The 14,960-nt window shown below is 60.1% G+C and overlaps 1 protein-coding gene across 5 annotated transcripts in view; it reads left to right on the forward strand.

Moving 5' to 3' along the window:
• CASZ1 (castor zinc finger 1) overlaps positions 1-14,960 on the forward strand; it is a 144,247-nt gene that overhangs the window by 86,344 nt on the left and 42,943 nt on the right. For 2 of the 5 annotated variants that reach the window (XM_037828541.1, XM_037828542.1), the window contains exons 1-2: positions 3,063-3,365; positions 3,876-3,914. The exons of 1 other annotated variant lie outside the window; for it this stretch is intronic. In XM_037828541.1, coding sequence (XP_037684469.1) covers positions 3,317-3,365; positions 3,876-3,914 — 88 coding nt within the window. In that variant the 5' untranslated portion in view covers positions 3,063-3,316. Of the gene's footprint in view, positions 1-3,061; positions 3,366-3,875; positions 3,915-14,960 lie in introns of those variants that run through there. 2 more of the 5 variants (XM_037828543.1, XM_037828544.1) reach the window with 2 other exon arrangements.

Raw genomic sequence — 14,960 nt, forward strand, 5'->3', positions numbered from 1 at the left:
CACTGGGCTTTCCGTCCCGAGTCCCACGTGTGAACGTCTTCACCGTGGCCCAGCCCTCGGGATCTAAGGGGTGTGGCCGGGGCCACAGGAGAAGCAGTGGGCTACTGCCCTTGGCCAAGAGTAGCCCACTGTCACCACATCAGTGCCATCAAGGCAAAAATGGGCCATGGCCTCAAGAGGTGTCGAGTCCTAGGTCTCTCCCCTTTGCATAAGCACACACACCCAGAGAGAGAGAGGAAGAGAGAGACGGGGAGGGAGATAACCCGGGGACCCCTCCATTCCGCGGCCTCTGACTCACACCCCACGACCTCGAGGCCTTGGTCTTCTCCGACTTCTCAAATCGAGGTTGCCTAGTCCTCTGTGCTTCTCCAACTGCTATCCTGCTCTGAAGGCCCTTTGCTCATGGACAGGGCCTCCCAAACCTTCAGTAGTTGGTTTAGGCCCTTGTCTTGGCAGAGCAGAGGCTTTCCAGGCAGCCCCACGCCTCCCTCCACCACTGGCCTCCTGGCCCTGCCCTCTCTGCCAGCCTTCCAGCTCTCTCTTTGTCCCACCCCTTTAGCCATTCCTCTCCAGCCTTTGCCTGCCAAGGGCCCCATCCTTACTGGGATGCCAGTCCAGTTGGCCCTGCCTAGGTGATTGGAAAGAAAAAACTCTTTCCTTCCCCCCTACCATGCTCTCCTCAGGGGTAAGGCCCTTTGTACTGGTCACCATCAGCAGGAGAACATTGAGACATGGCTAGCAGGCCATCTGGGTCATGTATGCAAGGAGTTCCCCATAGGCGCTGACATCTTCAGGTGCACCCAGAATCACCACTTCCACCCCGGCATCTTCAGGCTTCCTTCTACATCCCAGCGGCCGAGACAGGGAAGCAGAGGTTGAGCACTGGGAGTCGGGGTGTGCGATAGTCTGTGGTTTCATTCCCACAACTGCAAGGGGGCTGAACTGGGGGGTCCCGGGTGGGAGTGCCCAGCAATGTGTGTGCACCCCAGAGCCATCCTGGATGCACAGACACCCTCTCTGAGACCCTAGGTGGGGAGCAGAAGTGCACAGTCCCGCTGCCTAGTTGCCCTGGGCCAGCAAGTGTACTTTGTTAGCATGTGGCTTGGTTTGGGTAAGGAGCTCTGTTCCCTGATTGATGGTTTTAGGGTCAGGGGAAGCTCGGTAAAGCTTCTGGGCCTCCTGGCCACTGTTACTACATAGGGATAGGGGCAGGCCTGAAGGGTGGAGGAGTGGGTGACAACCAGGAATGGGGCTGCCAAGAAGGCATCAGGGAGGGCAGCTGAACGGGAAGGATGCTAAACTCCTGGTAAGGCTATTTGGAATTGAAGAGCCATTAGAAAAAGGGAGAAAGAAAAATAAGAGGAAAGTAGGAGAAAGAGCAGATTAACTCCCTCTCGTTTGCCCTAAGGCCTCCCTGGGCCCCTCCCTTTTCAAAATAGAAGTATTGCAAAAATAGGCCAGCACCATTTTGCTTCGTGCTGCCCAATGGCTGGAGAGAAGCTGGGCCCTGTTTCCGTCCCCTCATCTGAAGGCAGTGTGGCCCTCTTGAAGCAGGGGAGAAGAAAGAAGGGAGAGGAGCCGGGGGAGGGGAGCAAGGTGGCAGGCTGGGGCGGCAAGGGGCAGGGAGATCCCGGGCTGCCAGCCTCCACTCGCACTGCCCAAAGTTCCGGCTCACCTGGCTCCCTCTTTCCTTGAGCCTCCCCCTGCCTCCCTGGCCCCAGGTCACTAAAATGTAAGGACTCTCAGCCTGTATGGCTGCAGCAGGGGAGTCTGGGGATGTAGAGGGGGTGGGGGGCATGGCTATGAGACCCACCAAACTGCTTTCTCTGAGGAAACGGAGGAGCAAGGAGAGAGTCAGGCGCCCCACTCCTGCGAGGAGCTGGGAAGGACCGGAAACGTGGTCTGATGTGGGAAGGGGCAGGGCCTGACCCCAGGGGACAGGGGGAGCAGGTGGCAGACGCTGGCGGGCTTGGTTGGGGACACCCGTGTTCTGTCCGCAGACGGCCTTTTCTCATGGGCCCGGCGGAAGACAGCGGCAAGAGGGCAAAAAGGAGCCCCACGTGAGGGCGGCGGCTCTGTGGTGCAGTGCTCTGAGAAAAGGCTGCCGAGGGGGGTGTGTGGGAAGCAGAAAGGGGTGCTGACCCCCATTTCTGCCCTAGACGGGAGGGGGAAGGAGAAGAGCCGGGGGATAAGGGATGTGCGGCGGTCCACGGCAAACCCCCATCCCCTGGGAGGCCCGTGGACGGCCAGGGAACCCCGCTGGGCCTCCGTGCCCCTTTCCTTGGGTCCTTAGGGGTCGGTGCCCCGAGTGTGGCCGAGTGGGGAGGACGCCCTCGGGCGAGCGAGCCCACAGGGCGCGAGGGTCCATTTTAAAGGCAAAATCAAACCAAACCGGTGGAAAGCCCCCTGGCCTCGGCCCTCCTGGGAGCCTGGAGCAGGTGCGCGGAGGACGGAGGAGCGCAGGGCCCAGTCTCCCCGCCCAGGAGGTTCCTCTTCTGCCAGCTCACAAAGCCGCAAGCCAGTAATGAGGAAACCCACGGCACGGGCGGAGGGGAACAAAGCCCCTTTGCCTCCCGGGACAGTCCGGAGCCGGCGGGGAGAGCAGGCGCGCCCCTCACCTGCCCCGCGCGGAAAAGTTTGCGCGGCCGCGCGCGCGCCGGCCCGGGTCCGGGAGTGAGTGCGCGCGGGCCGTGGGGCGCGCTCCGCGGCGGGTCCCGAGCGGCCGGGACGAGTGTGCGAGCGCGCGGCCGGCGAGAGTTGGCGCGCGTGCGCGAGCCCCGTCCGCCGGACCCTCGCTCCAGCCAGTCGCGACCCCACCGAGCTTTCTTCCACTTCCCCCACCGCCGCCCCCCCAGAACCCTCCCCCCCGCGGGGCTCCGAGCGCCGAGTCAAAGGGTCGGCAGAGCGCTGGGCCGAGGGGGCCGGCCGCCGGAGCCGCGCGCGTCCGGGCCAGGCGCGCGCGCTTGGTGTGTGTGTTGGCTGGCGGCGGCGGGCGCGCGCGGCGGCGTGGACGAGCCCGAGCCCATTGACTCCGGCCTCCCGGCGGGGCTGGCGGCGGCGGGCGCGGGGCGGGGCGGGCCGGGCGCTGCTTCTTCACCTGCGCGGAGCCGGCGCGGCCCGGCCCGGAGGAGGCGGCGCCCAACCGGGACTGCCAATCACCTCGGCGCCTGGCCGCGCCCCCGGCCCCGCCCGCCGGCCCGCGCCTCCTGCCAAACTGTTACCCCGAGTGCTACCGTCAGGAGCAATGACATCAGGGTTTTAAAACAACTTGTTATTCGGGGAGTAATCAGTTGCAATTAGGCATTAATTAAGTATTATGAAAGTTGATTATTTAAGTGAATTCGGCTTTCGACTCTCCGACTATGGTGAGTGCGGGAGCGGGGCGGGGGAGGGCAGGGGGCGCCGGCGCGAGGGCGGGGGCGGCGCGAGAGGGGGGCCCCGGGCCCGCCTGGCCGGGGACGCCCCTCGGCCTCCCGGGCCGGGCCGCGGCCCCCCCAGGAAGGGCCGCGTCTATAAATAGTTTCTCTTTTAGTTTAATAAATTCGAGAGCACGGTGGAGCCGCTTCGAGTGTGCAATGCCGGAGCGTGAGAGCGAGCGAGCGAGCGAGGAGGGAAGAAACTTTCTCGCTCTCCTTCCCCGGCTCGCGCTCCCTCCCTCGGTCCCCCTTCTCCCCACCCCGGCCCCCCCACCCCCAAGACCCGGGGATTTGTCTGTCCTTCGATTGCGCGCGCGGGGTGGGGGGGCGCTGTGTGGCGGGGGGAGATGGGGTGGGGAGTGGGGGGGGCATTGCAAGAGACTAATCAGCTTTTTGTTTCTTTTCTGGTTTTCTTTTTCTTTCTTTCTTTTCTTTTTTTTTTTCTGGCGTTCCGCGAAGAGTTTGGGACCAAAGAGAGGAGAATGGATCTCGGAACAGGTACCGGCCGGTGGGAACCCAGGGGAGGCTCTTTCACTTTTCTTTCGGTTCTTTTACGGAAGTTATTATTTTTAGCCCAATGAGGTAGCAGCTGAGCCGGGGGTGGGGGCTGGCCTGGAGAGGGTCGGGTGCCGGCTGCGTTTTCTTGCCCTGGTTTCTGGATTGCGAGACTTGTGATGATATTGTGATTATTTGTTACTTGTTTGGCCACTGTGACTAATTTGATGCTTGTCATTGTGAAAGAACTGAGGGGGTGAGGGCGCTGGGGGGGCACCCAGAGAGAGGATTTAGGGATTTTTTGTGGGGGTTTTTGTTCTCCGTGGTTTGTGTACCAGCTCCGTGTATTTTTCTGCCTCCCCCTTCCTGCCCCCTGCAGAGATCTCAGTGTGTCTGGCTGTGGGGTGTGTGTTTTTATTTTTTTAGTGTGGGGGGGGTGGTTTGGTTTTTGAAAGCAGCGTCCTGTTGGGAAAGGTGGTTAGTCTGGTTTCGGGGCGACTGTCTCAAGGTAAAGGAATTTAATTTATTTGGGACGAGGCTGTGTCGGAAGATCAAGCTGCTTATTATGGCTAATGAGTATTTTTCACCTGAGAATCCGTGGGATGAGGTGGCGGTTATCAGTTCAAAGTGAGGGGCCCAGGACTCTCCCCGGCTCCCTTTATAGCCCCCACCCTGGGAGGGGGTGGACCTGGCAAACTCCTAAATCCAGGTAGCTGTTTCCTGGGGGGCCTGGTGTGGCACTGGGCTAGGGTTGAGCGCACCGCTGGCCTGTGACACAGCTGATCATGAGATTTTGGTGTTTTATTGGTTTCTATCTAATTTTCTTTAATATCTCTCTTTTCTTCCCATCTGGGGTGCCCACCTGAGCCCAAAGGGAGGTTTGCCTTAAGCTCTTCAGGCTTTCCATGACCTCTTTCCAGTGAAACCAGATTTTAACCCAGACCCTTGAATTCTGGCTGACAAAAGCTTCTGTCTTCTTCCGAAGTATTAAAAAAAAAAAAAAAAGTCAGTAATAAGCAGGTTGCTAATTCATGGAGGCTGATCTCTGAACCCTTCTGCTTCACTGATAATAGGATCGGGGATGGCAGTGACTGTTTGAGTTGTTGCTGTTAATAGGCCCAAGTTCATGGCATAGCCCTTGGGACAACCGTGTGTGGGACCCATGAGCTGACTTCTGGCCTTCTGAGGTCAAAGAGGCAGGAGTTAGCACTGGGGTTCTCCGTGGGCCGTGGGGACAGACTTTAAGAAGGGTTATATGAGTGGAAGGGGGTGTTCCATGGAGTTTCTGAGGCTGTGCCCCACCAGGTGTGATGTTGGCTGACTGATCTTGGGGTGCTGGGGACCTCTGGGCCCGGGAAAGGTGTGGCACCCCCTGCTGGGCAAAGTGGGGATGGTGTCCAAGGCCACCGGTGCCACCCTGCCCCTCCCTGCCCTCCCCTCCCACAGAGAACCAGCCCGCCTGCGCCTCTAATCAGGTGGCTCACCGCCTCCCTCTCGGGCCCCACCTCCTTTCTTCGGAAACGGGGCCCCCACCCAGCCTAGAATTTATAGATGGGCCGAGGCGGGCACCTCAGCACCTGCTGGGTCAGGGAAGCCTCTGCTCGCGGGCAGACCCATGGGAGCAGGCATCACTCAGCTGGAAGGAGGGCCCTCCTCACACGAGGAGCCAACTGGAGCCGGCATCCGTCCCCCCCCCCCCCCAAAATACCAACTAGTCCCTCCCACCTGCCGTGGGGGCCCAACTCCAAAGCCCTTCTGTTGGGAGTCCCCCGCGGGAGCCAGGGCCTCCCAGGCCTGGCAGGAAACTGGTGGCAGAACCTCTTGTGGCACCTCGCCGAGTCTTCAGGAGTTGACTTCTCCCAGCGCTCCAGGGACAGGCTCGGAAAACTTTTCCTAGAGGCCCAAAGGGGCCCTAAGGTCAGCTGTCCCTCCTGTGGCAGGAGCCGAGCCTGGGCTCTGGCCCCGGGGTGAGGGGAGGCCAGGTCGCCCACGTTCTGACTGTTTCTGGAGGAGTCATCTGGTGATACTATGATACCATCGCAGCCTCTTCTTTGAACTTAGAAGTTTCACTTAATCTCAGAACTTCAAAAAGAAAGCACATTTTCCCCCTCTTTACCAAAAAAGGGAAGCAGGTGGGAACTCTGGTGTCCCCTCTGAGCCCGGCTCTGGGCTGGGCTCCAGGCTCATCTTGGGGAGCTAGAAGCCTCTCCCCGGACCTCCAGAACCCTCTCCCGGACCAGGCAGGGCCAGGGTCGTTGCGGCCTGGGTCTTTCTTCCCTCGGGGGCTCCACTGGCAGCATCTGCAGTGGGTCTCCTGCACAGTGCAAGGCTGGTGGTGCCAGCCCCCAAGGGTTGTTGGCACCAGGGACCCACCACACGTCGGCTCGGCGGTTAGTGTTGCCTCCAGCCTCGGACCCATCTGGGGACTGAAATGCTGCGGCCATAAGGAATTCAGGAGTGGGAGAACCAAGGCTTCTCGGGAGGGAACGTCAGGACCTCGTGACCCTCGGGGACCACGTGGACCCCTTTTCCCCCACCATGGTTCAGCCAAGGGCTGGATCAATCTGGACGTCTTTAGCAATAAAAAATGCCGATGTCGTCCTAATTCACCAGGCCCCGAGATGACAGCAAATTTACATTTTTTAATTAAACTAGCAGCCAGTTTTTATGAGAGGGGGTTGGGTTATGCAAATCAAATGGTTGTGTACGGAAGATTAGGAGAGTTTGGGAATAAATTCCACAAATGCTAATAAAAAAAAAAGGAAAGCTAGAGAGGGAGGGAGGGAGGAGAGAGGAAGAGGGGAGGCCCTGGTTCCATTAGGCCCTTTTAGAGTGATTTCCCTGGGGAGGGAACCGGAGGGGGGAGGGGAGGAAGGGAGGAAGCTTTCAGAGGCAGGTAAATCCATCCCGCGGTTGGGAGGCTCCCCAGGATTAGGCCCCTGGCAGGCTGATTCCTAGGCCCTGAGCACAACTGGAAGTCAGGCTGGGAATGGCTGGGAAAACAGCAGTTGAGCCCTTGATGATGATGATGTTGCTGACAGAGGAGCTGGTGTAATTGTCTCTCTCTCCTCCTGGGGAACTTGAGAGAAAGGGGAGGGACTGTCCAGGGCAAGAGATGTCCACTGGAGAATCCAAGGTCAAAGGTCAAACCAAGCCAGGTCAAAGGCCGAGTGGGCAAGAGAGCAGAGTACAGAAGGCAGGCCCTGGACCGCAGGCGGAGCTGGTGAGGGCTAGCCCTGCCCAGGGTTGGCCCGTCATTGGGGCCGTGAGGTTGAGGCGAGCCAGTGAGAGGAATCAATGCCACTTGCCAAGCCAGGCCTGCTGCTTCCTCCCTGGGATAAGCCCAGGGACTCTGAGCTGGGACCCCTTGCTCTGCTTCTGGACCACCCTGGCCCAGGCTTCAGCTGTGGAAGAGGCCAGGCAGGTGGGGTTATAGGAACCGAGCTGGTCGGCCCATTAGCCTCGTCCTTGGAGTAGAATTTCCTAGTAGCTGCAGGCTCCGAGGGCACATGGAGAGTCTCGAGGTAAGGGAAGAAAGGCTGCAGACTTCTTCAGGTTGTACCTGACCCCAGGGAGCAATGAACTTGGCTTCCCTGACGCAGCCCCGGTGTACACTGCTCAGGCTCCTCGCTGTCCTGAGGTCAGCCCGCCTCTGGGCCCGTAGAACTTCCTTAATCCTCTGGTTCAAGGCCAGGTCCTTGCCAGGGGTGGCAGCATCCAGGAACCCAGTGTCCATGGGATTGGGAAGGCTCTTGTACTGTTTCTGGAGGGAAAGGTTCCAGGCCGTCTTTGGGGTAGATAGAGCAGGTTGCCCTCGATTGTCCTTCCCCTAGCCTTTGACTGGCCAGATGGACGCACTCAACCGGTCTGAGCTGGGCCAGTCCCTGAAGTCAGGCTGGGCGCCCATTCTCCCCGTCTCTGGGGGGGTGGGGGTTGGTGCTCCGGCGCCGTCTGGACAGGAAGGAGCATCAGCACCCAGGACGGGACGGGCTGCCTTGGAGGTGGTGCCATTCCCACACAGGCTGCCGCACACCCGCTGGCGACGTTTAGAGGGGCTCGAGCATCAGATGACCTTTTGGGACCCTGGCTCCCCGACTCCAGCTTGGTTTTACCAGGAGGGCTCAGTTGGGTGATCCTGGGGGGAGGAGGGTTGTTGGGTGACGTGAGAAGTGCGTCATGTGGACCTTCCGTTTGATGAGGAGCGTGTGGGACAGGCCACCCTGGGCCTCGTGCTAGGCCTGGAGGACCCGGAACTGGGCTCCTGGGAAGCAGTCCCTGAACCAGCCCTGGTGCTAGGCATAAAGCATCAGAGCAGAATGCGGGCTGGAAAGCCTGGCCTGGCCCTTCAACAGCAGGACGGAAGGACCCCCCCGAGGGACCCCGCCCCAGGCCCTTTGGCCCTGGTAGGGACCAGTCAGGGGAACCCATGAACTCTCCTGTCCAAGAAAGAAACTGGGGGCTGATGGCAGATCCTTTGCCCAGCCCTCTTCATCCCCGTGCCATCTCCCCAACCCCCACAGCCAGGGAATCTGGCGAAGTTGCAGCTTGGGTTTTTATGATGGAAAAATAAAACAAATGGAGGCACCTTTGGAGGGCTGAGTCACGGCAGCAGCAGCTCCTCATTAAAGCACTGCCCTGGCTGAGGTCCCTGCCTGCTGCGGGGCTGGGGCTGGGTGGGGCCCAGGAAGGCCTTGGCCCTGACTCTTCTCCCTGCCCCCCCTGGTCCGCGATGCCCCCGCCCCTCCATCAGTCTGCTCGGGCCGACCCCCCATTCATAGGGGTCCAGGCCCTTTCTCCCCACTAAGGCTTGTGGCTGGAAACTGTCCTCCTTGAACAGGTTCTTGGACCTTGGCTGCCCAGGCTACTGCCACTGACGACGACTCCTCCTCCTCCAGCTTCTCATCATCATCATCTGCAGAGGGGGAAGGAAGTTGCTCTGTAGTAGTTACTGCCTGTGGGTCCCCAGGCAAGCGGCAGCTGTTCCGGGGGAGCTAGGCCAGGGTTCAGCAGGAGCAGGGAGGAGCAGATTAGGGGGAGGCAGACAGCTCCACTTGGCACGATTTTCAAAGGTGGCCCCCCTTAGGGTCCCTCGGGGGTCCGGTGTGCACCCCTCTGGCCTCCTGACCAGGGAGTGGAACAGCAGTCTCACACCCCAGATTCATCAGTACGTGGCGTTCCCTGTTGGGGAGCAGTTGCCCTGCAGGGGGTGTGGCCGGCAACTCCGTGAGCACTTGGGGAGCACTTGCTGCGGGAGATACAGAAATGGAGACCCTGTGCTCCTCCCCAACTTTGTCCGGGCGGCCAGGTGGAGGGGAACGCAGGCGCAGTCGTCTGTGGGCAGGCCATGGTGCGCAGGGTGGGGGCCTGGGAGCTTTGTGAGAGAGTGGCCTTTGAACTTCCAAGGATGGGTATTGGGGTAGATGGAGATAGGCAGAGAATGTCCCCCCACCCCCGTGCCTCCTAGCTGTCCACCCAGCCTCCCCCCTTTTCTTGCCCTCTCACCTCCTCTGGAGCCAGTGGGAACCAAGAGGTTCCCATTGTGTAATCATACTTTTCTGTCACCCTTTGTCCAGACCCCCCAGCTCTCTAGCGCCAGGCCTTTCTGCCTCTCTTCCACCACGTGCCCAGTTGGCCTTGGGAAGTTGGAGGTGAGAGGCGGGCAGGGGATCAGCTGCTGTTGGTGTGCCAGGGCCATGCTCGGCCGAGGCCGGGGAGCATGTCAGCTTCTGCTCCTGCTGCTCACGCCATAGCAGGCCTTAGGCGCCGGCTGCTGCTGTGATGTCTCCTGGCAGAGTTTGGTGCAGGCCCAGGTCTCGTGCCCTCCCCTGCAGGTGCTGGTGGAACTGGCTGACTGATGGGCCTCGTCCCCAGGTGCCTCCCGTGCCGCTTGGTGGGGCAGAAGGAGGAAGACAGGAAATGTTGGCTGGTTCCCTCAGGACCTGGGTTTTCATTTCTCGAGAGCTTTCTGGAGCCTGGTTTACAGGAAGGAGTGGGGCTGGGATTAGGGATGACGTGAGGGGGGGCCTACGGATAGAGACGGGATTTGTCTGGTTGGATGGGGACCCCGCCTCAGCTGCTGGGAGCTGGGGGAGCTGGGGTCTGAGGTCAGGCTTTGCCCTTGCAGTCAGCTGCCCTGTGGGGGTCGGCAGGATTGTAGCCAGTGGGTGGGCCGGGACTCTGCCACTTCTCCCTTGCCCGTCCCGCATCCCCTTTCTGTTCTGCCCCAACTCCCAAGCAGACCTCACCACATTGTGTCCATCGTGTGTCTTTCCTCACTAGGTCCCCAGTTCCAGAACCCCTTCAGCTAGGAGGGGGCAAAGCCGAGAGAAGGGGGGTGGGCTCACACTGAGTGCCAACCCAGATTGCCAGGGCTTTGGACCTCTGGCCCACGGACCCCTACCCTGGCATTCGGCTTATCCTCAGGGTTTCCCACAGACCCACCCCCTAGGTACCCTAGGCCCACGGGGCCCCTTCCAGAAGCCCAGAGGGCTTCTCTTGCTACGGCTTTGGCTTAGGCCAGGGCATTGCCTGCCCCTTCCTGAGTTGACCTTGGGCCTGCATTGGCCTTTTCTTTTAGGGCTTTCTCCATGAACCAAAGAGGGCCCCAGGGAGGGAGTGTGCCACCCGAGAACAGGAGACCTTGGGGGCCATGCAGCCGGGAGGTGGGGACTCCAGGGTGGAGAGAAAGCAGGAGGCACCCAGGAGCCAGGAGGGAGTGAGAACTGGAACTTTGGGTCACTGGGACACGTGTCTCCCCGTTGGCTCTGATCCCTGCCTGCCCCTTGCCCAGTGCCTCCCTCCCTGCCCCCACTCAGCCCAAGAGCCCAAGACTGCAGCAGGCCTGGAGGGCTGCTGCAGAGGGGATGCCCCTGAGGGGTGGCCCGGGTGCCCCGCTGCCCAGCAGGGGGCGCCCCCCTGTACCTGCCCCCATGCTTCCGGCACCTGGGAAGGGAGCACTGGGCCTGGCCAGGCCTCCTGGCTGGGGTGGGGGTGGGGCGGCCTCCCCCCCACCCGAGAGGTTCTCTGTGCTGAGTTTGTTTTGCCAGGGTGACCTGTTTAATCATCTCATTTTCTGGTGGCCGTTTATTCCTTGTTTCCACGGTTACGGCCCCATTAAGGGGAGAAGCAGTAAGGCAGCGAGTCAAACAGGTAATAAAAACATTAAGGCCCATGTGTGCAGAGGGAGGATGGGGTGGCCGGGAAGGGGGTGCAGTGAGGTGAGACGGGCCAGGGAGATGCAGAGGAAAGGGGACGCCAGGCTCGTCCTCGGTTCCCCAAGAGGCCACTTGGGGAGAGCTTGTGGCTAGTGGAAGCCGAGGCCCGCCCCCCACCCTGCGGCCTCTTGACCCAGCCCTTCAGGGGGCCGAGACCTGGCCCTCAGCTTAGCGCCATCTCCGAGTCCCCTTCCCTGGCCCTTGGGTCCCCCCAGCAACAGCCTGCAAGTTGGGAGGTGAAGCAGGAAGGAGAAAAGTGGGGGAGAGCCTGAAAAGCTGCCTCCTGGCCTCACCCCAGGCTGGCTGGGCGACCCAGGCCTCAGCCCCTCCGCGCCCTCCCTCGGTCGTGGGGGTGGGGGGTGAGTTCTGACATTGTGTTGAGCCCTAGACTTTTATTCTGCCAACTTTATCAGAAAGCATATTTGTGGTGAGTGCTGCTAACGGGGCCGGTTCTGGTGAATAAATATGCACGGTGTGGACCGCTCCCTGACCTTGAGAGTGGGGCCCAGGGGATGTCAGGAAAGGAAAGCCAACAGGCCGAGTGGACCCCATGGTCGGAAGGGGGCTTTTCCTGGGAAAGGGTGGGATTTGTCTCCAGCAGCATGGTCCATCTCAAGCTCAGGTACACCTAGCTGAGGCTGGGTCGTGTGACTGTCACATCTGTGGAGGGGGCCGAGAGCTCTTCCTGCTTCTGGGCAGCCGGTTGCTTCTGCAGCGGTGGAGCCAACGGATTCACCTGTGGCCTCCCCAGAGCAGCCCGCCCTCCCTTCCTCTTGTAAATGGAAACTGCATGAAAGCCGGGCCCTTTTGTCCGGCCCCTCTGAGCCCAGGGGCACCGGCCTCCCTCCCAGTGTCCCTGCCTCCCTTCCTGGGAGCTCTGTGGGCCTCCCCAGCCCCTCGTTCTGCCCTTGAGGTTGGCAAGTGAGCAGACGGAGCCAGTGGGGCTGACAGAGAGCAGAGGGCGAGACTGGGGGCTTCCTTTAGCCAGGAAGAGTGGGGTCAGATAAGAAGTGGCAGTGCCCTTGGGCTCTCCAGCCAGCCCCGCTTTCCCTGAGGCCTGGGGTGTGTTGGTTGGCTCCAAGGGGCTCCTTGGGGTGGGTTAGGAGCCTGCTTCCTTGCTGCCTCCAACAACCAAGTCCCAAGCAAACTCACTAAGGCTTGTGTCTCCAGTTATTTTCAAAGTCAGTTTCTGGTTAGTGAGAGGGGAAGGTATGGGAAATGGGGGAAACCCTCTGGCTGGGAAGTGTGTCTTGGGAATGGGCCTAGATGCGTTAATATTCTGATCAAACAATTAAAAATAGAAAATGCTCCCGCGGCACCAGCTGCCGAGGCTTCTCAACAACTGTCACCAGTGGGTTCGTGGGGCAGGTGGCACTGGGAAGGAGTTTTTCCACAAACAGCAAATATCAGAGATTACAGTGCGCCCCCACCCCCACTTCCCTCTCAGGACCCCAGCCAGGTGTTTAGGGGCTCCAGGTTCTGCCCAGATGCCCCCTCCAGGGCCTGGAATTTGGGTTCTGTGCAGCCACAGTGCAGGTGAAGTCATCACCAGATGCCTGGGTAATTGCTTTAAGATTCTAACTTAAAACAAGATGAAAACATATATTCCTGGGTGGGGAGTAATTTCCCATCTAATAGTAAATTAATGAAAGAATTGCAGCAGAGGGCCTGGCTGGTGGGCCACACATGTCCGACAAAGCTTAGCTGAGTGGTTCTAGAGCAGGAGAGGCTCTAGACCAAATCTCAGTCCCCATTCCCATCCCTTGGGTTCCTCTCGGGCCCACAGTGGCCTGCTGGGTTGGAGACCCTCTCTGTGTGGGCTCACAGTCCCTCTCAGTGATGGGGACCAGCTTTGCAAACCCCAGAATGGGAGAGGCTAAAGTCTCAGCTTCCGTGGCCCAAGAAGCCCACGTCATCACCCCCCCAGGTGGTGGCAGCACTTTCCTTGATGCCCGAGAGGGCACGACCTCAGGAGCCAGACACCGTGTGGACCCTGGGGAGAGTTTCGGATGGTCAGAACCACGTAGTCAAGGATGCTGTGACCTCACGGGAGGGTCACCAACTGTCCTGATAGGCCCAGGATTGTCCCCGTTTTAAAACTGGAACTCCCACATCCCATGAATGCCCTCCATTCCGGGCCAACCACAACAGTCAGTCAGCCCTGCTTGGAGGCAGGAGCCGCGACAGTGGAGAGGGAGAGCCCCAGGATGTCACAAACTAGAATATATCTCTTTCCAGTGCGGGTTTTTCCACTTAAAACTGCTCAGTGCTTCTGAAGGCCATGCCCCCCATGGCTGCCACCCTTGGCCAGGTGCATGTGCACTCAGGTGGGGGTGCACGTGGCTCCCCAGGCATGACAGGCGCCAACTGGAAACACTGATGGGCATAGAGAGGGTCTTCAGCTACCACCCACCCCCCAACCTGGAACGGGTGCTTGTAAGGACAGTGGTGAAATGGGCAGAATCACGACACAGACCCCTCGAGTCCGCGTAGGGCCTTCCTTCCGAGTAGCTCTGAGCACACCACCCTTGTATCTCATTTCTCCTCACCCGTTCCCCAGGAGAGAGTGAGTTGTCCCGTGTCACAGGTGCGGAGTGGGGCTTCCTTCCCGGGGGGGGACACGCCATCCCAAATGGTGACGAGGGAGGGTGCACAGGCTTCAGGCCCCCGGCATGGGCCATGCTGCCGGGCCCAAAGCCCTGGGGGTCTCTGGGCTTCACGTGTCCCATTAGTAATAGCTGACGCCATCCCTGGGCCTTCCATGTGAGGATAAAATGAGTTCGTTGATGCAAATGCATTTCGGGCTTTTTGGAGGAAAGCGTCCATTATTGCTTCCCCCTGAGAAAGAGGCGCTCCCACATGCTTGTGGGGATGGCGGAAGGGGAGGTGAGGAGCATTCTGGTTTGTGTCTCTGGCGAAATGGAAACGAATGGACTGGAAGCAGAGTACCTCAGGAGGGAAGTCTGAGTGAGCGGGCGTTCTCCTAGGAGACAAGTTTGCAGATGCGGGCTTGTTGGATGTTTCTGTGAAAGCCTCGACTTTGCTGGAAGGAAAGATTGGGACGTTGTCCCCTGGTTCACTGGGAGACCATTTCAGTTTGGCCCAGGGTGGGTGTGTCACCCCCAGCCTTAACAGCTCCTAGAAGCAACGGGGTCACCTTGGAAACCAACTGGGTTAACCTCGCCACTGTCCGTCCCTGCCCGGGGTTCTAGCCTGGGCGCTGCGCTGAGTTTGTGGGGGTCCTGGCTTGGATGTACTTTGAGAGGCCGCAGCTCTGTCCCTGTGTCGACCACACGGCACTTTAGGAGACAGGGGACAGCCAGGTGTTTTGGGGAAGCCCTGTGCTACTTGAGAGGCAGCCACACTCTCACCTCCCACATCCCTACACCCCAGAGGAAGGAATTACAGGGCAGTAGAACCGAGACTTCCTAGTCTAAACAACCCAGGAAAGCCCACTCCGAGGGCACGCCAAGCCGGATCCACAGATGGTGCACTCGGCCGCGGCTGGGAGGCTGGTGGCTCTGCACGTTGGGTGTTATGTGGCAGTTGCTGCTCGCGTGGGCGGACTGGTGAATTCCAGGCTGGGGGGATCTGAGCAGGGCCCTCCTTTTATCCCTGGGGTGGGAAAGGCTGGGCAGAATTTGAGGAGAAAGGCTCCTCCAAGCACACCACCCCGGCCGGAGGTCGCAACCCCTCTCTAGGACCATGTGGGGTCCCCTTCCCAGGATCCCACCTGCCCAATAGGAAGGGTCACTGCTGGGCGCCTGGGGAGGGCTTCAGGTGGGTGGTGAGCGGAGCTGCTCCTGAGAGAGCCCAGGGAAGGGTGTTGTCTGTC

Source organism: Choloepus didactylus, chromosome 2 (genome assembly GCF_015220235.1).
Source record: "Choloepus didactylus isolate mChoDid1 chromosome 2, mChoDid1.pri, whole genome shotgun sequence".
Taxonomy (NCBI): Eukaryota; Metazoa; Chordata; class Mammalia; order Pilosa; family Megalonychidae; genus Choloepus; species Choloepus didactylus.